Source organism: Juglans microcarpa x Juglans regia, chromosome 4D, assembly GCF_004785595.1.
Source record: "Juglans microcarpa x Juglans regia isolate MS1-56 chromosome 4D, Jm3101_v1.0, whole genome shotgun sequence".
Taxonomy (NCBI): Eukaryota; Viridiplantae; Streptophyta; class Magnoliopsida; order Fagales; family Juglandaceae; genus Juglans; species Juglans microcarpa x Juglans regia.
The window spans coordinates 30,824,749-30,839,389 of record NC_054600.1 but is presented as its reverse complement, the minus strand read 5'-3'; the positions used below and the strand labels follow the sequence as shown (position 1 = coordinate 30,839,389).

The 14,641-nt window shown below is 38.7% G+C and overlaps 1 protein-coding gene across 3 annotated transcripts; it reads left to right on the top strand.

Moving 5' to 3' along the window:
- The first annotated feature begins 437 nt into the window (after positions 1–437).
- LOC121260962 (ATP-dependent 6-phosphofructokinase 4, chloroplastic) lies at positions 438–14,641 on the top strand. 3 transcript variants are annotated; one of them, XM_041163068.1, is made up of 14 exons: positions 448–874; positions 1,146–1,192; positions 1,301–1,340; positions 1,496–1,558; positions 1,627–1,764; positions 2,567–2,725; positions 2,846–2,899; positions 3,001–3,069; positions 3,840–3,969; positions 4,092–4,132; positions 4,963–5,187; positions 6,009–6,057; positions 13,652–13,806; positions 14,114–14,641. In XM_041163068.1, the coding sequence occupies exons 1-14, from the start codon at positions 647–649 to the stop codon at positions 14,279–14,281; spliced, it is 1,566 nt and encodes a 521-aa protein (XP_041019002.1). In that variant the 5' UTR covers positions 448–646; the 3' UTR covers positions 14,282–14,641. The 3 variants fall into 3 exon arrangements, with proteins under 3 accessions (XP_041019003.1, XP_041019004.1, XP_041019002.1); XM_041163069.1 differs by lacking the exons at positions 13,652–13,806; positions 14,114–14,641 and adding an exon at positions 13,005–13,231 and having other exon boundaries at positions 438–874; XM_041163070.1 differs by lacking the exons at positions 13,652–13,806; positions 14,114–14,641 and adding an exon at positions 6,635–7,204 and having other exon boundaries at positions 443–874.

The following is a 14,641-nucleotide window of genomic DNA, read 5'->3' as shown; positions in this document are numbered from 1 at the left end:
AAACTCAATTTTATAAGTTGACATTTTTTTACTTTTTGAGTCACTTTTTATAAAGTTGAATTTATTTTTAATTAAATTACATGATTAGTTGGTTGATTGAATTTCTTTTCTTTTAAATTATGTAAGAATATCATGTTCTGAAATTTTTAATCTTAATTCAAATAGCAAAAAGTAAAAATAAAAATAGTTGGATAGTAAACAATCTTTAAAAAATTAAGTGACCTTTAACGTCATTTCCATCTTAAAAAATATTTTTTAAATTTATTTATAAACAAATATAATATAAAATTTTAATAATAGCGCTTATTTAAACTCTGTAACAATAATCCTAAAGCTAATGGCACTTATCTAAAAAAGAACATAGGAATAAAAGCGGAAGCTTTGTAATTATTTCTTGTTTTTGAACTCCAATTTCAAGACGTTGGATTCAAATCCGATACAGATTGCCCAGCGAAACGCATCTCCCGCGGATCAGAAACACCGTTACCAACGGTAAAAATATAGAAGTAGTACGAAAAAACCAGTTTAGACAAGTCAAGTCTATTAGCGCACTCTTGACTGGAATCCAACCATATTATAACGACCCCTTCTTCCTTGCTTTCGGTGTTCAAGCGATCGGTACGATCAATTCTCACTTGGGTTGTCGATGGATCTTTTACTTTATCCATCTTCAATTCCCTTCAAATCTCACGCCTCCCCGCCACGCCCAAATTTCCCCAACTTCAATCCCAAGAAATCCAGAAACTTCTTCCGGAACCCGCTGATTTCGCGCCAAAACTGTCGCATCAGTGCCCAATCCTCCAATGGAACTGCCGGCGACGGCTTTTTTCTCGAAGACGTCCCTCACTTGACCGATTTCCTCCCCGGTTTGCTGGTAACTCTCTCCTATAATTCTCAATTTTTTTTTTTAATAGGGCGGCCTCTTCTTCTTCTTCTTTTTATTCATTTTCTTTTGTTTTACCTAATCTGAATTTTATGTGTATTTTAATGTTCTTTACAAAAAAAAGTTTGTGTAATACGTTATTTATATTCTTATTTTCGTCTGCCTCTTAGATTCCGTTGTTCGTTATTTCTTTCCAACTTTAATAAAGATATATTTGTTTATATATTTCTGATTCAAGCTATGTTAATTTATATCTTTCAAGTCTTATCCGAATCCATTGCAAAACAGCAAAGCTTATGCGATCGTCAGGTAATTTTACTTCTACATGGTGTTTTCTGCTACTTTGTGTTACAGTTTAAGTTACCGATCCTTTTTGTTCTTTGGCCTTTATACGTTATGATTTTTTTGTTTTTTCAGGCAAACTTTTGTAACCCCTGAAGATGCAGTCGCAGAAAATGTAAGTGCCGCTTTTTTTCATACAAAAGAAAAGGGTGAATGATAGAAATATTAGGGTGTTTTCAATTTATTTTCACTCTAAAATTAGCGATATCTCATGTTTACATTTCCAACTTTGTTGTGATAGTTACCAATTTAATATGAAACTGCCTCCAGATTGTCGTTCAAAAAGATAGTCCAAGAGGAGTGCATTTTCGGCGTGCAGGTCCTCGAGAAAAGGTATTTGCTCCTTTCATATCTGTACTGGGATCACAAACAAAGCTGATAAGGGGTTTGTCTAATGTTAGGTTTATTTCAAGTCAGAAGAAGTGCGTGCTTGCATAGTGACATGTGGGGGTTTATGCCCGGGGATCAATACAGTGATTCGAGAGCTGGTATATGGCTTGAACTACATGTATGGAGTTGATGACATACTTGGGATTGAGGTGAGATTAATGTAGATTAAATTACCCAGTTGAGTAATTGTTACTTTTTTAAGATTCAATTTCCGCATGACACTTATTTTGGGCCAAGTAAACACACGATATTTTCTCACTATGTGTAATGTCAAAACTCACGGCAAGTTAATTACCTGACTGTTTAAATACCTTTTCTAGAGGTTTCATTTTCGTTATCAAAATTAAGAACTAAGACCTAGCTCTAGTTCTAGAGCTGCCTTTCACATTATTGTCTTTTAGTTGTAGTTTTTTTTTTTTCCTTTTTTTCCAGCTCTTGGTCCAATTTGTTGGAACACTACCTAATTGGTTCGTGTTCCTTTCTAACTTAGACTTTAGACGACTACTGAGCCGTAAGTCAATGGACTCCTAGGTTTCCTAGAGTAGGGTAGCTGATGCTGGAAATTATGGTTGTTGCTTTACTTGATCAGCTACTTGAGTAATTTTACTCATTTGTCAATAGGGACAATAAATTTGGGTATAATTGTGAAATAAAAAGGGGGGGGGGGGGATTAAGAAGAAGAAAAGAGATACTATTAGTAGATTTCAATTGCAGTTGCATCATAACCCATGTTTCTTCGAATCAATTTCTTTGATGTGTTTCCCCTGTTGGCCGGGTTTACCTTTGCGAAAGAATGGTATTAACTTGTTTGGTTCATTCAGTGGTGATCAATTGAAAGAAGACAAAACAGTGGAGTTGGTTTTATGAATTGCATTCATGATAATCATCTTTCACCATTTTCAATATTAGCAGTTAACAGTTATCTGCCTCCCCTTGGTACTGTTGAAACAGGGAGGATACAGAGGCTTTTACTCTAAGAATACTGTGAGTTTGACACCTAAACTTGTCAATGATATCCATAAGCGTGGCGGCACCTTCCTTCGAACTTCACGAGGAGGCCATGATACCAATAAGATAGTTGATAACATTGAGGACCGGGGAATAAATCAGGTGGACATATGATACTTTTTCCTGACTACTTGGGATGCTTGAGTTATTGATGGATTGGAAAAAAACACCCAATAAGAAAGGAGTTTGATATGACAATTTTGATCTTTTTTGGGGCTGTAGGTGTACATTATTGGTGGTGATGGAACCCAGAAGGGAGCAGATCTAATTTTCAAGGTGATTTGTTTTTATAACATGATTTGCTTATATTCTTCTGCTGCTTGTCAATCTAGATGTGTTCAGTGTCTGATGTATAACATGAACATATTTTTATCAAGGAAGTTGAGAAACGTGGCCTTCAAGTGGCAGTTGCTGGGATTCCAAAGACAATTGATAATGATATTGCTGTAAGTCATTTTGACCAAACCTTATTTGGGTAATTATATCTTCTGCCACTCACCAACAACGATGTCAAATGAATAGCTGAAGCCATAGATCTAGAGTTCCAATTCAAATGGTTCCATTAAATGAATGGGCCATATAGATTTTTCTTTTAAATTCTCTATGTCCTGTGGCCATAACTATTTGAAGGTATTTTCTCTTAATGGTGTGCCCAAAGAACAAGTTACTGTTAATGGTGAATTGATCCTTGGATATCCTTTGACTCGCGAGAAAATGGATTGGACGAAGAGAATGAAATCTGCAATGTCTACTAAAATTTCTCTTTACATTCTAGCCTTTTCATATTTATTGGCCAAATCTTCTCTAGGTCCATTTGGCATTTAAGCTCAGTTTCTCTGAATCTTCTTGAAAAGAAAAAGCAGTTCACAAGCAACTTCTCTGTGGATCCCATAGCATTATTTCCACTATGGAATTTTCTTTTCCTGTTTTTCCTCCTTCCATTTTTTGGGTCTCTAGAACTAGGAGCCACACAGATTTTTCGTAACCCAAAACACAACACGGTGAGTCACTTTTGTGTGTGTGTAAAGAAACACACCCACACACACACATTATGGGTTGATCTATTTTCTTGGTAGCTTTATGCAACACCCAGTCCTAAGTAGGATGGTCTAAGAAGATGGTTTTCTCCTAACTGGGATGCCCCTAAAAAAAGAATGAAAAAAGATGGTTTTCTTCTTTACAATCAAGTGTCATAATTTTGCATGTTTGGCTTTAGGTCATAGACAAATCTTTTGGTTTTGACACTGCTGTTGAAGAAGCTCAGAGGGCCATTAATGCTGCACATGTGGAGGTTGAAAGTGTGGAAAATGGAGTTGGAATAGTTAAGCTTATGGGCAGATACAGTGGTAAGTTTGGTCGGACTCGATGTGATCTGTGGAAATTTATAGGACAGCGAGTGTTATATTTTCCCTCCTTTCTCCTACTTATATAATCTTTCCATAAAGCTTGACGAACATTCTCTTTGCAGGTTTCATTGCCATGTATGCAACTTTGGCAAGTCGAGACGTGGTAAAACCCTAGTCCCATCACAAAGCAAACAATCATATACCTTTTGATCTTAAGGGTTGCGGCATAACGCTTTATTGCTATTAAAATGCATCATGTTAAGAGATGAATGAATCCGAAGTACTTATAAAAAAGAAAGAAAAGAAGAAGACAGATGATTAAATCTGAAGCAATTATCGAGGAAATAACATCTACTGATGATAAACTTCGCTGAAAACACAAGGTTAAGATATTGATCTGATTTGACAAAAAAAAGATTTATCGGCTTTGTTGACTTAGGTTATCTCACCTTTAACCATCAAAACTAAATCTTATTTATGATGTGAATCAATGAACTCGAAGCAAATTTTCGTTTTTTTGCTCTCTTACATTTGCTTTTCTTTTCTTGATTTCCTGTTTCACCCTCTAGAAATAACCGGCAATAATTGTTACAAATTGTAACTAACAATTTGACTTTTTTTTTTTTTTTTTTTTTTTTTTTTTTTGTGTTGGGAGGGGGGGGGGGGGGGGATAGTTGTAGCTTGTGTAAATAAGCGGTTGCATCTTCATTCAAGTTTGTGGAAATAATCAAATAAAGGAGATCCAACTTAGTCAACCTTCAATTAGTACAGCAATTTATGTTGTGGGCTCATTTCCTGTTTAAGAGGTGGTGGCATTTTTTACTAATTAGAGCTTATTTCCACTTTTTTCTCTTTTTAACACATTTCTTTGCTATTTATTCAATATAGTTTTTCTCTACTTATTGAAAGGTAAGCAAATTATATGGTGGTTGTGTTTTGCTTTCATGGTATAAATGGTTTGCAAGACTAATGGTAGGCTATGGGATATAACAGGATTGTTGTTTGATTCCAGAATCCCCATTCTATTTGGAGGGTCGGGGTGGACTTTTTGAATTTGTTGAAGAGCGACTTAAAGAAAATGGACATATAGTTATTGTTTTAGCTGAAGGAGCAGGGCAGGATTATGTTGCTCGGGAGTTGCATCCAATTGATGAGAAGGATGCATCCGGAAACAGGCTATTACTAGATGTTGGTCTATGGTTATCTCAAAAGATTAAGGTGCAGCTAATAATTTTAAATTCTTGTTTGGCTCATGTTTTTCATCTTCATTTGTGACTTTCTGCATGACACTTATGGGCCACATATGTTGGTATGCAGTATATAGCAGTCGTTATCAGAATTCTTTTCTTTTACATATATTATTGACATCCAACTTTTAGTATTAAATTTTTTGCCTATCTTGTTGGAATTTTACATTCACTTTCAAAAACTGATTCAACAAAAGAAAATATATCACTCTAATTCAATGATCGAGAATCTATAACTTCATACTCCCTCAAAGAAACAATTCCTTGGGATCACTTCCATCAATGTTGGAAAATTGGTTATGATTTGGCATGAAGTAGCTGCAGCCTGTCACTTTTTGTGCATTGCATTTCAAGTTCAGTAACATTGCTGCATACACTAGAATCATGTGTAGATCATTTGCTTATATGCTCTGGCATGAACTGGGTTCTGGATACTTCCTGCTTATTATCCTGAATATTGGAAGCAAATGTTTATCTTTACCCATCTAACATAAAAGGAAAGCCCAGCATTTTCTTTTATCTTGTATCTTTTTTATTTTCCATATATCCAAGAAGAATTAAGACATAGGTATGAAAGGAAAAAATGGTCAGATACTGCAACCTCGTTGTGCACTTCGAGTCAACCCTGCATCTTCTCTTTCCTTTGATGCATAATTTGAGAAAAGTTTTGTTGCTTCCTGCATAATTTTTTATCTGATTTGAGGCATTTTTCTCGATTTAATAAGTTGGAAATGGTATTTCTTTTGCTCTAATATCTTTTATGATATTAATTACGTAATGTTTGTGTTACAGGATCATTTTACAAATGTGAGGAAGATGGCCATAAATATGAAGTATATAGGTACCTTCCAAAACAGAGTTTGGATTTTGCTTTACTTTTTACAATGCACTGGAATCTTAGGATTCTCATTCTTCTAATAGTTCTCATATAGTCATACATCAGTGTGGAATGTCAGAAAATACAATTTGCCTGTCAAGGGTTTATATTTTGTTCAAGTGTGGAAGTCAGATAACTAATAGCCATGTGTAAAAGATAAAAATAGTCATCCAGAAAATTGTTTGGAGGTCATCAGAGTTTAATAGTGGATATTGGAAATTTGGCTTACTGAAGTTTTAGTAATTTCTTCTTCACAAAACATGGTTTCTATTAGGTTATGGCAGAAAATACTGTGCCTTTTCTCATTGTGTCTTATATTTCTCGACAACGGAAATCTCACTAGCCACTCGTGACTTCCATTATTAAACACATTCTCAAGATTTCTACAGCCTAACCATATACATAAACAATTGTCAATGCTACATGTGATAGTCTTCATTGGGTGGTATGCCTTATTTTTGTTTTGTTCAGACCTACTGATAAGGTTTTTGTACTTGGGCAAAACTTATAGGATTTTTATGTTTCTTTTTCATGTTAAAAGCATCAGTCATGTGATCTCTCTTCCATCAATTATAGTGAGAGCTATGCTGTAATTTTTGCTGGGGAGTCGGGGAGTAAGAACTTTTTCTCTCTCTATGCACTCTTTCATTTTTTTCGTTAGTTGGCTGGTGATGTTGTTCATGGGCGCTTGATTGAGTGATTCTTGCACGTATGGGAAGGGAAATGGTTATGTCGAATGCTGTTATTATTGAACTTAAGGCATTTGAAGTGGTAAAAGATGGATGATGGGTGCTCATTACTGAAAGGGGGTGGAAGTTAGTGAAAAATCTTCGCTTGAAGTTAGCCACTGCATGGTGGTTCACTAAAGCATTGGAGGATTGCTTGAAGGTGGGGAGAAGGGAGTTTTATACAGCTCAATGTGAAGGAGACAGGGGCTTCATAGCTCAAGGGTGTTCCAACTCCCAACGGGTGTTCATGGCTTTGGTGGAATACAAACAGAGGGGGTCGGCGAAATTGTATTCTCATTCCTGAAGACAGAGATGGGAAGGAGTGAAGAAAACTGGTGGAGGTCTTGAGGGAGGTTGGCAGAGAAGGTTGTTTTGCTGGGTCAACACCATGAGTGACGATGGCTAGGCCCGCAACCCGAGCAAACCGTCCATGTTTTTGGACCGACCCTACCCGAATATTAACGGTTTCTAGTCGGGCTCGACCCCTTTTTTTTTTTTTTTTGTAAATTTAATTTGGCAGTTGGTTTGAACTTTGGGTGTGTACTGATTCGCCTCTAAGTATTGGCATCTCCGAGGCAAACAAGCACACGTATTTGCTTTCCACTAGTGTCAAAGAAAAGCTTATACCCAGAATCGAGTACTTTGAAAATATCGGGTTTTCGCACAGAGATGCGGTATCAATCGGAGATTCCCACAACATACAATTATTGAAAAGGAAAAAAGAAACAAGCTTTATCCTTGTTAAACAACATCAAGACAAAATGTTCAGATTACATGTATAACAAAGCAGGAAGACCCATCAACGTATCATCGTCTTATTCGAAATGTAAGGCAAGGTGATGATACTGGTAATCACAAGCCACTGAATGCCATAGTCAGCAAGGCCCATCACCCATGAAAGCAGAGAAAGGAAACGAGGTAAAAAATAAAGGAAAAGCAGAGACGAAAATACCAAAACTTGAACATCGGAAGGAAAAGAGAAGAGAAGTCGATGCAGACCGAACGAAGCAAACAAAAAGATCCATTGATTCTCTCCTAGTAAAACTTGTAGCTTTCGCCACGCGTCGTCCGTTGCTCCAAGTAAATCATTTCAGACTCTCGGGTTGTGGATGATAGCGTCGCGACAAAGAGAAGTGGGGAGGGGGGAACGGAGGCGATGCAAAGAGAAAAGGGGAAGTGGGATGTGAATGGCTAGGGTTTCGTGTTTTAAGAGGCGGGTTGTACGGGTCGAACCCGTGACGTAATTAAAACCGCTTGTTCGGTGCGGTGCGGGTCGGGTCGGGTCGGGTCGGGTCAAGCGGGTTTTTGCACATGCCTAACGATGGCAGCGACGGCGACAGCTTAACCTTCTGCCAGGTCGTATATGGAGGGTCTGTAGAAACCAAGGACAGACTGTGTTCGAGGACTTGTTGCTAGCTCTGGCCTGCGAGGTGTTGTCGCCATCTCTGTATGGGCTCAGTGTAGTGGGGGTGGTGGCATGGGAGTTGTTGGCCTTAATAAGAAAAGTCTTCTTCAAGCTTTTTCAAAGATGCAATCGCAAATAGCTAAGTTGCAGAGTAATATAATCGGTTTGATACGGTGCGTAGATAAAGGGGTGGGGTTGAAACAGTGTGTTGAGGAGGATATAGAGATGGGGTCGAAACGGTGCATTAAGTTAGTAAAGGAGGTGGGGATGGGCTTGGTTAGGGGATGGGCTCGTTGGAGGGTTTCATAGGGGGATGGGCCGGGCATGGTGAAAGGCACGAAACGGGTATGGAAGGCTAAGGCCTGAAATGGGAGTTTCAACGTATTGGGAAGCTTGGGGGAGTCTAGCGTGACGACACCACCTCTTGACTCGACGGCGCCACCACTCGCACAAAACTGTCGCCGGTCCTCGGCGAGTCATTTGGTGGTGCGTTGGAGCCGGCGTTGTCGCTGGAGGAGGAAGAGGGAGAAATTATGGTTTGTAATCCGTTTGTGTTTGTGGTGGCTCTTCAGGCGCTGGAAGTTGAAGAGGGGGAAATTATGGAGAATAATGCAAGAGGTGAAGGGCTGGAATACGTCTGTGAAGAAAGACTTGTCATTGCACAGGGCGAGACACAGGACACGTCGACGAGTCCTGGGCTGCCACAGAACACGTCGACGAGTTCTGGGCCGCCACAGAACATGCCGATGGAGGGAGAAGAGTTGCTTGCAATTGAGGATATTGTAGTTCTAGAGAGTGGGAATGAGATGGAGAAGGGGGAGGTGGAAGGGGATGGATCGTTGATCCTTTTTAGCCTTCTAGATCAGAGGGCGAGGAGCCTTCAGGGGAGGACTCTTCTCCAATAAGCATTATGCCTCCTCTACCTCCAGATTGGGTAATGAAAAAGGTGGAGGAATTGCAAAGTTGTGTGGGAATTTTGTGTGAGGGCTATGTAGATCAATTTACGACACTGTTAATAGCCATTGAGGCAGACCATTACCAACAGGGAGCAGGGTAAAAAAAAAATATGGAGTTGAAGCAGCTAAATTGGTCTATCAACTATGTGGCAAGAAGGGGAGTGCAAGCCGTGGTAGGAAGAAAGGGAGGGCTGGAATAGTTGATAAATGAAGCCCAAAATTTTGATTTGGAATGTTAGGGTGGGTTGAAGGAGATTAATAAATGCCTTCGAATAAGATATTTGTTAAGACAATGGAAGATGAACATTATTTGTTTGCAAGAAACTAAGTTGAAGCTTATCATAAGAACTATATGGAGTATATGGAGCTGCCAGTATGTAGGATGGTCATTCTTATCTTTGAAAGGGGCGTCGGGTGAAGTTTTGGTTATGTGGGATTAAAGGGTGGTGGAGAACATTGATTAATTTGTGAGAGAATATTTGGTGGGGTCTTCCTTTAAAAATTCTGAAGATGGTTTTGTATGGGCCTTTGTTGGGGTTTATGGCCCTAATTTGGATTGCGAGTGGCGGTTGCTTTGGGATGAGCTTGCAGGCTTATGTACTTGGTGGGAGGTTCCATGGTGTATTGGTGGATATTTTAATGTGACAAGATTTCCCAGTGAAAGATCGGGGGAGGAGCGACAAAATCATGCTATGCTGGAATTCTTGGATCTCATATTCGAGCTGGAACTCATGGACTTACCTCTCATGGGAGGTGAATATACTTGGTCTAATAACCAAGCCTAGTCAAGACTGGATAGATTCCTCGTATCTCCTTCATGAGAAATGCAATTTCCAGATTTATGTCAGAAAAGACTTCCTCGATTATGCTTTGATTGCTTTCCCATAATGTTAGACTGTGAAGGAATTCCAGAGGGTAGAAGGCCGTTCAAAGTTAAGAATATGTGGTTAAAAATGGAGGGGTTTGTGGAATTAGTTAGGCAATAGTGGAACTCATATCAATTACAGGGCACTCCAAGCAAGGTGTTGGCTGGAAAATTGAAAGTTTTGAAGATGGATTTGAAGACATGGAATGAACAGATATTGGGTAATGTAGCATTACAGAAAAAGAATCTCCTCCAAGAATTACAAAGCTTGGAGGGTGTAGAAGATGAGAACGATCGCAAAGGTCTAGCAGTCTTAGAGTTAGAAAGGTTGAGTCTAATGGAAGAGATTTCGTGGAGGCAAAAGTCAAGGCCATTGTGGCTTGGGGAGGGGGACAAATGTACAAAAAAAATTTCATAGAGTTGCAAACTCACATAGGAGGTTTAATGCTATAGAGTCCATGACCATAGATGGCAGTTCATCTTCAGATCAAGCAGTAATAAAAGATCATGTTGCTGGATATTTCAAACAATTGTTATCGGAACCTTATGCATGGAGGCCAACAATAGATGGTCTAGCTTTTGAGGTCATTGATCAAAATGGTATGGCTTGGTTGGAGAGACCATTTGAAGAGGAAGAGGTACGACTAGTAATCAGAAAAATGAATAAAGATAAAGCTTTGGGCCCGGATGGTTTTACTATGGCATTTTTTCAGACTTGTTAGGAGGTGGTGAGAGATGATGTTATGCAGGTTTTTCAGGAATTTTTCTCTTTTGGAAAATTTGAGAAAAGTTTAAATGCTACTTTTATTGCACTTGTCCCTAAAAATGTCGGTGCAATAGAGGTGCAAGATTTTAGGCCTATTAGTCTTGTGGGCAGCATGTACAAGATATTCTCCAAAGTACTTGCCAATAGGATGTACACTGTCATGGATAAGATTATTTCTAAGTCTCAAAATGCCTTTGTAAGAGGTAGACAAATATTGGATTCGGTTCTTATAGCTAATGAGTGTTTAGACAGCAGGCTTAAGTCGGGAGTATTGAGTATTTTATGTAAACTGGACATGGAGAAGGTCTATGACCACGTCAACTAGAATTTTCTGTTCTATTTGTTATGTCGATGTGGATTTGGGGAAAGATGGAGGGGGTGGATGAGGCATTGCGTGTCAACGGCTCGTTTCTCGGTTTTGGTAAATGGTGATCCTGTGGGTTTTTTTAATAGTTTGCAGGGGCTTTGACAAGGCAATCCACTATCGCCACTCTTATTTGTCCTTTTGATGGAGGCTCTAAGTAGAATGGTGTCGGCTGCCATACAGGGGGGTTTTTTTCAGGATTTTCATCTGAGGCTATCCACCATGGCTCCATCACTATTTCTCATCTTTTGTTTGCAGATGATACATTGCTGTCTTGTGAGGATAATGCAGGACATATTCAATATTTGAAGGCTATCTTACTTTGTTTTGAAGCAGTATTTGGGTTAAAGATAAATCTTGCTAAAATGGGGATGGTTGCGGTGGGTAATGTAAGAAATATTAGAGGGTTGGCTAACATATTGGGATGTGTGGTCTCTTCACTACTGTTGAAGTACATTGGTCTCCCGTTGGGAGCAACTTTTAAAGCTAAGACAATTTGGAATGAGGTGTTAGAGAAATTAGAGCGTAGGCTGGCTAGGTGGAAAATGTTATACTTATCGAAAGGGGGCGGACCACACTTATTAAGAGCATTCTATCCAATCGTCCCATGTATTTCTTGTTCTTATTTCCCTTTCCAGCGAGCATTGCATCTAGTATTGAGAAACTCCAACGTGATTTCCTTTGGAGTGGACTAGGTGATGAGTTTAAATTTTATCCAGTTGGATAGGATAAAGTGTGTTCTCCTATGAGAGACGGTGGTTTGGGGGTCCGTAATGTGAGGGCCTTTAATAAAGCTCTATTAGGGAAATGGTTGTGGCATTATAATCACAAGAGGGAAGTCTTATGGAAAGGGGTGATTGATGTGAAGTATGGGAGTGCAAGGGGGCTGGTGTTCTAATGAGGTAGGGGGCATATGGTGTGGGGTTATGGAAGTATATACGGAAAGGTTGGGAGGCTTTTTGAGTAATACTAGGCTGTGTTTGGGGGATGGCAGTAGAATCAACTTTTGGCATGATGTGTGGGTGGGAGATACGGCTCTAAAGGTTGCTTATCCCAATATCTCTAGAATTACACAACAAAATGAAGTTATGGTGGCTGATGTGAGGGCAATTAGTCATGCACAGGAGTGGAACATCAACCTCACTAGGGAAGCACATGATTGGGAAGTGAGTGCTCTGGTGGATTTTTTTAACCTACTGTATAACACCACTTTTGTTGTTACAGTTGAAGACAAGATGAAATAGAGACCTTCTAGGAAAAGGAAATTCTTGGTACGCTCTTTCTATGACACATTTATAGTTCAACCTAGGCCCAATTTTCCTTGGAAGAACATATGGAGGAGTAAAGCACCTCCCAAGGTTGTGTTCTTTGTTTGGACAACAGCTTTAGGAAAGATTCTAACCATTGATAATTTAAGAAGGTGTGGACTTATAATTACGGACTGGTGCTATATGTGCAGAAATAGTGGTGAAATGATGGATCATTTACTCTTACATTATGACTTTGCACGGAACATATGGAATTATTTCTTCAGCAGTATGGGATTAGCATGGATAATGCCGGGAAGGGTGTTTGAACTACTAGCTAGCTGGAGAAGAATCACAGGGACACTGCAGATTGTAGCTGTGTGGAAGATAACTCCTATTTGTATTCTATGGTGTATTTGGAGCGAAAGAAATGATTGACATTTTGAGGAAGAAATGATTGACATTTTGAGGATTATGAACTTTCCTCGTTGGAGTTTAGAGTTTTTCTGGAAGATTTTATTTATGTTGGCCATTGCTTTAGATTTAAATGGTCTCAGCTTCCATGATTTTCTTGTAACAGTTTCAGTTCTTAATTTGGTATACTCACATGTATACTTCTGGTGTATCTGGGCTATACCTATCTTTATATCAATCAAATTTCTTCTGACTTATAAAAAAAAAAAAATCTTTAATTTTTGCTATGTTACAAGTATTGCACTAAGCTCTCTCTCTCTCTCCAAATTATTCCTTCTGATTTTTTATTATGTTGCACGTATGCACATATGGCCTTGACAATGTTAGCCTTTGACTTGTTAGATAATGTGTTATCAGACGCGAAATGATTCATGGTCATAGTACACGAATCTAGTGACTGCTGGAATCTGATGTACGGAAGTATACATCATTAAGTCCATAGCGTGCTGTTGCTGATAGCTTTTCCTGGAGGGTTTTCCGCTTCGGAAAACCTTGTCTATATCTTCTCACTTTCCATTTATAGACACTTAGTCCTGTTAATAAAGCAATAGAAGCTTGTTATATCTGTAGCTGCTCCTACCAAGGTTCTCTTGTTTTTAACTGCTTTTGACATTTTAATCGAGTTGCATTGAAGTCTCTGCACATTTTCAGCAACCAAGATGGGACCAACTCTGTCCTAATCCCTTGTATAAATATATTCTTTTTTCTAAATTCTTAATGCTTTAATTAAACTTGTATGCATTTTCTGTACAGATCCAACATACATGATTCGAGCTATTCCAAGTAATGCAGCAGACAATGTCTACTGTACTCTTCTTGCTCAGAGTGCTGTTCATGGGGCCATGGCTGGATATACTGGTTTCACCGTTGGACCCGTGAACAGCAGACATGCTTATATTCCAATTGCTGTAAGCTCTTCGTCGCCTCACTTCTTAGTGTTTTTTTTCCTTCCAAATTCTCTCTTGTAATGAGTCACACTAACAACGATGGATTTGAGCTAATAGCTTTATTCGCGATTGTTTTCTCCCTTTTATCTGAAATTCTGTATATCTATATTTATTTGTGTGAATTTTTCTCCCAGTTGTATGCTCTTAGTGTGCTAACAAGTGTAATTTGTTCTTCCACAAATTTTTTTTTTTTTTACTACTGTAGTGAATTTTCATTCTGTTATATTGATAACTTAATCCTTATTATGAATGGGGCGTGATTTTGCAGCGTGTGACTGAGACACAAAATACAGTAAAGCTGACAGATAGGATGTGGGCAAGACTTCTGGCATCAACAAATCAACCCAGTTTCTTGAACAGCAATGAGGTGATCCCAGAAAAAGCTGATCAAGAGACTATGGAAGTAGTGAATGACATGAGGATCACATCAATCTAGATACTATGAATTTGGGTTCATAACCAAATTAATCAGCTTCATTGATTCTTACACTTATGCTGAGAGCTCTTGATCTTCCAATTCTGGCAAGGTTCTTTGGTTGCTCTCCTGCATGGGGAATCTCAATGAGTATATAGGTGGCTCAAAACCACAAGGCATGGGTGATTAAGGCTTGGCTTTTATGATTGGTATATTAATTCTTGGCTACATCTTAGCTTTTATTAAGTCTTAGCTCAAACATCGGTTGATTATAAAGCAAGATTATAAATGACTGCGTAGCAAGATTTCTTAGATTCAAATGATGCGAATGTAGCTTGACCTAAGAATAAAGCAAAGCACGTTATGCTGCTAACGGGAGGC